The 5250-nt window shown below is 42.9% G+C and overlaps 2 protein-coding genes across 2 annotated transcripts; both read right to left on the bottom strand.

The window, feature by feature from the left end:
* Window positions 1-211: 211 nt before the first annotated feature.
* Window positions 212-955, bottom strand: LOC123042391 (probable disease resistance protein At1g58602). Its single transcript, XM_044464857.1, has one exon. The coding sequence runs from the start codon at window positions 919-921 to the stop codon at window positions 220-222; it is 702 nt and encodes a 233-aa protein (XP_044320792.1). The 5' UTR covers window positions 922-955; the 3' UTR covers window positions 212-219.
* A 2161-nt stretch (window positions 956-3116) lies between these two features.
* LOC123042390 (putative disease resistance protein At1g50180) lies at window positions 3117-5044 on the bottom strand. The gene is made up of 2 exons (XM_044464856.1): window positions 3447-5044; window positions 3117-3323 (listed from the first exon to the last, which is right to left on the bottom strand). Exons 1-2 carry the CDS (start codon window positions 5002-5004, stop codon window positions 3220-3222), a joined length of 1662 nt encoding a protein of 553 aa, XP_044320791.1. The 5' UTR covers window positions 5005-5044; the 3' UTR covers window positions 3117-3219.
* Window positions 5045-5250: the final 206 nt, after the last annotated feature.

The following is a 5250-nucleotide window of genomic DNA, read 5'->3' as shown; positions in this document are numbered from 1 at the left end:
TCTAAATCGTCCTTCAATACATAGCTACAAATTCCCGCAGCAAGGCGCCGGGTATTATCTGTATTCCAAACAAACATGGCAGGGACAGATTGGAAACTCCAATTTACTCTAAACAGAAGCTCTTTCGTTGTTGTAAATACAAAACACCTTGCTTTCTGAAAGCAAAAAGGACTCAAACTAAAACACCAAAGAATAGAAGGCGAGTGGGGAGGGGCATAGCTAACTGACCTTGCATCCCTTCTTTTTCAGTTCTTTCCATGTGTTGTCAAATTTAAGCTGCCAGCAGTTAGTTTCCAACTTCTTCAAGCACTGCAGGTTCAGCAGATCCTCGGGGAGCTTCTGCATCCCGCAACTCAGAAGCTTCAGGTTGGAGAGTCTTGGCATTGCCCCCACCTCTATCGTCCACTCGGTACTAAAGAAATGAAGTTCCAGATTTTGCAGCTGAGGGAATCCTTGGGCAGAGCAGTGCATAGTCGGGCCCCGATAATTCCATAGATGCAACACCACAAGACATGGAAGCTTCTCTAGGAGTGGCACCGGGTCTAGTTCAATGGTTCCACAAGATCCAGAATCAAGGTAAAGGTGCCTTAGGGTAGGGATAGCCCATGCGGTGATTGGTAAACTTCTGCCAAGAGATGTGCTCCTCAGATCTACAGTTTGCAAGTAAAGGAGTTGTCCAATAGAAGAAGAAAGTGTAACAGTGTGACAATTTCTCAACCTAAGGTATCTTAGGTGAATGCACCCACGAATTAACATCAAATTCTTGAGGCTTGAATTTTCTATGTAAAGAACTTTCAGGAATCTTAGCTTCGGAAGGAACACTTCTGAAAGTCCAAAACCAATCCATGTTCGGAGATTAGGTGTTGACTGGAGAATCCGATCATCATAGAAATTATGAAAACAAGAACGATAGGACGTCATGGTATCAGAAGAGAGAACGTATCCTGTGCACCATCTTAACTCGTGCTACGGATGCGCTGGCTGATTCTGGGCCATTGGATGGAGAACAGACAGACTGGATGTTAGTACTCGGTGGCAGCTGGTACATTTCGCACAATGGACCTTGTAAAGGCACTCAACTGCGCAAAGCAGTCCTTCCAAGATCCCATTGCCTTCTTCCCTTTGCTCTGCTCGTACCTGTACACCGGCGATTTGCAAGCTGGGGTTAGCAATTTGCTCTGTCGCCTCTCTCCCCTCCGCCCCTCCTCTGCTGGGCCACTCGACCTCTTCCCGCCTGGTCATGTATGTAGTTTCAGCGTTGTACAAGCGCCAGCGCCGCTCCTCTCCCCTGAAACAGTCGCACTGTCGGCGAGCGCGTACATGTAGCGCCGCCATGCTGTAAGCCCGGGCAGTGTCGACCCAGCCATCGCAAAGAAGACGGCCATCTTCTGCAGCTTAAGGTATCAAGGTATGATCTCCTATTCGATTATCCAAAGTATTACGTTTCTTCCCATTTATCAGTTTTCCCCAATTGCAGCAATGGACTAGAAATCAGGCAAAAGGTGTGCTCGTTGTTCCATACTTAAGTCGTAAACAGTATCTATATCTCCTGCAGGGTATAAAGTAAGATTTGTGCATGAATGTTATGACTTGTATGTGAAAAATGGTTACGAGCCTGGAGTAGATTATATTTTGTTGTGTGTTCTTTTGATTCATTTTGTTGATCTTGAATCGAAACTGCACTTTGATGTCCAGTTGAACTTTCTGAAATCATTAGTAGTTCTTCTTATTCATGACTTTTTACTTGTTGCGATGCACTTTCTAACAATGCTTTCAAAATCCCCTAAAAACAATGCTTTAAAATCAACAATAATGATCTGGCGTACATGCCTGGAGTCATCTCAACAATTCTTGATACATGTAACTCTAATACCTATAAATTTTAATTCTAGGTATACACTTGCTTTCATTGGATGATTCTGAATAGGTTGTGCAAGCTAGTTAGAGGCTCATGTGTCAGTGCTAATGATGTCCCAGAACACATCTAGAAGGAACCATGCTGCGATTTCACATCTTCTCGCATGGTCGATCATCAAGCGCTCTTGCTTGGCAACATTTATTTTGGCTGTTGATTTAGCTTGTACTCTGGCTATCATTATTTTTGTTCAACTGTTTCTTCTTATCCAACCAGATAATTTTGTTGACCTTTCATATTGGATATGCTTCTAAAAATACATGATTTTCCTATTTTTTCAGGTATTGTCGGCATGTTCAGTTGCAAGCTCATCTCTAGCGAAAACAAAAAGTTCGCTGTGCAGACTAATGTTGTAGTTGTATCCACTTTGTCTCTTTCAGCCAACCAAGATATCTCTGTTAGATGACGATGGGAGCTGCATGGTGCTCAACCTATTGCTCAAGTCAGGATATATTGGCATCTGAAACGAAGTGTATCTATTGTAATAAAGTGACTGGTAATAGAGCACAGCAGGCCTTCTTTTCGGGAGTTGTGTACAACAAAGCTATCCTTGTGAAATACGTTACATCATATATATGTGTACAATGTTTGAATCCGACTTTGTATACGACAGCGGGCCTTCTTTGATGCATCTGTTGTTCCTTTTCTAAACATATTATATTTCTCGCATAGCATTTATTCAGTGGTCATGACTTCAGTGCAAGGTTAGAAACTACACTTATTTTTCCAGTTGCTTATTTCAGCACAAAATTCAGAATAGAAGGCCCAACTAGAATCTGAAAAGGGCATGACAAAGACAATAATACCAACTGTAGTCTGATTTCTATTTTGGACATAGCAAATGCACACACATCAATAGGAGAAGGCTCATATATACAAGAAGTTCAATGATATCCGCCGTAATCAGTAATCAGGAGAATATTCTTAGCTCTTTTTTCGTTGCGCCTGTGAAATAAATATGCAACTCACGATCTGAATAAAGAAAGCAACTCAGCTTGTTAGGAATTTGCGATGGCGTTGAATCTGAGCCTGCAACGGCGGCGGCGGACCGGCGGTGACCAGGAGTGTGCGTCGGTCCTGCCAAGCCATAGTCAGCACCGTTGTGGACAGGGATAGATTGTGGAGATAGAGGGAAAAGGGATTGCAGCCATCGGGGTGAGAGTTTTGCTGAAGAGATAGGTACACAACGGGACAGAGCAAGGGAAGGAGTGGAATTTCGGTAGAACTTTTGCGCAATTCAATAACTTGACAAGGTCTATTGTGTAAATATACCCGCAGTCACGTTATGATAACATCCAGTCCGTCTATTTCCAATCCAATGGCCCAGAATTGCTCGGTGTACTGGGTGCACGAGTTGGCTCGTTGCACAGGATACTTCCTCTATCAGAAGATGATGCACCAGCTTGGCCTACAATTGTTTGAGTGGCATACATGGTTAAGCAAAAGGCCAAATATTGAGATTGTCAAAAAATAAGTAAATATGTAGAGGGGAGGAACATCTCAAAAAAGGGAGGAGAAAAGCCAGCCCGACCTGTAGTTTTGTCAATGATATGGAGAAAACCATCTCTTCTTGCTTCTTCTATGCACCAATCACGTAGAACATCATGAATCCTTATTGTTTGGATTGCCATATAACCAGATGCCATTGCAAAGTCAAATTGCACCAAGTTCCTTTGAGCCAAATCGGTAACATACCTCTGTGCCGTTTCTTCCATTGTATGCCTTGCTGTATGTGGAATGAAGCATTCAGCTATCCAGACTTCAATCAGATCTGCCACAGTTATATCATAATCCTCCGGGAAAGAAGCAACATAGAGGAAACATGACTTGCGCCACTTATTTGACAAGTCATTATAACTCCGAGCTAGTATGTGTCCCACCACCTCTACTTCTTCTATGGATGTCCAACCCAAAAGCAAATCTGACCATGCATCTAGATTTAGATTCTTCGATAGATACCCCCCAAGAACTGCAAGTGCAAGTGGCAGGCCAGCACACTTCCTTGCAAGTTTTCTCCCTATTTCTTCAAACTTGTCAGGATTACAAATCATGTACGTTCTGTATGATGGTAAAACTTTGCTTTTAAAAAGCTCCCAAGATTTCTCTTCATCCATGAGCTTTAGATCACAAACATAAGTTTGAATATGATGCGCAACATCTTTTTTCCGTGTGGTTAACAGTACTCTACTGCCATTATTTGTATCTGGAAAGACTTTAGCTGCTCTATTTATTTGCTCCCAAGTGTCTGCCTCCCACACATCATCAAGAACCAACAAGTATCTTCTTTGTAATAGAAAGTCATGGATCTTCTTTCCGATCTCATTCTCCTGGATTTGATCAGTTGCCTTGCTTGATTCATAACTGGCCCCCGTTATTTGTTTCAGAATATCATTTAGTACATCAATGCCCTTGAACTTTTGGGATACAGTCACCCAAGCAAATTCATTAAAGTATTCTTTTACTCTAGGTGAATTGTACGCTTTTCTAGCGAGTGTAGTCTTTCCTGCTCCACCCATGGCTACCAATGAGACAGCACTAAGTTTTTCATTCTTTTGGTCAACTAGCTTTTCCACTATTTCTTTGCACTCATCCTCAAAACCAACAACAACATCATCTACAAAATTCTGCGGGATAAGTGCATTATCCTCAATATCCTCTGACGCATCGATGCTGAGGTTGGCAATATTTAAATTAAACATGCTATTCTCAATTGCACTGATTTTACGCCTTACACGACGAATTTGAACATCAACCTTATGAAGGGCAACAAACTTTCTTGGCAAACGAGCATACCTTGAGATGGCACCCATAAAACCCTTCTTCAGCCTGCTTCGCAACTTCACGTACACTGCAGCTTCAATAATGTTCTCCGTTTCATATGATGCATCTCTGAGCTGCCTGACGCAGACAGCCATGCTCGCGTTGCCAGACCTCATCTTGTTGTCGGCGTCTTCCAGAAAACCCTGCAGCCTCTCTAGCTCCTCCTTCAAGAACTCCACTTCACCGGTGACTGAACAAAGTAGCGATGACTCCCTGACGACCAGGTTACCAATTCTTCCCACCACAGCAGAAACTGCAGATTCTGCCATGGCTCTGGTTTGGCTCTCCTTGAGACAGAGCAGGCTCGAGGTCTCCTCTAATGACGGCCAGGAGCTAATGAAACTATGAAAGTATTAATGGATTGGACTATTAGTCAACGCGGTTGGGGTGGTTGATCACTCTATTTAAGAAAATGGTGGGTCAGCAACACTGCGTGTCATCAAGAAATAAATAATGCAGGACATGGAGTAACACGCTTCTGCATTGTTGTCCCTGTCAGCTTGAGGTCTCTTCTA

This window comes from Triticum aestivum, chromosome 2B (assembly GCF_018294505.1).
Source record: "Triticum aestivum cultivar Chinese Spring chromosome 2B, IWGSC CS RefSeq v2.1, whole genome shotgun sequence".
NCBI lineage: Eukaryota > Viridiplantae > Streptophyta > Magnoliopsida > Poales > Poaceae > Triticum > Triticum aestivum.
Note: the sequence above shows the minus strand (reverse complement) of the source record. Positions and strands in the feature narration are given on the sequence as shown.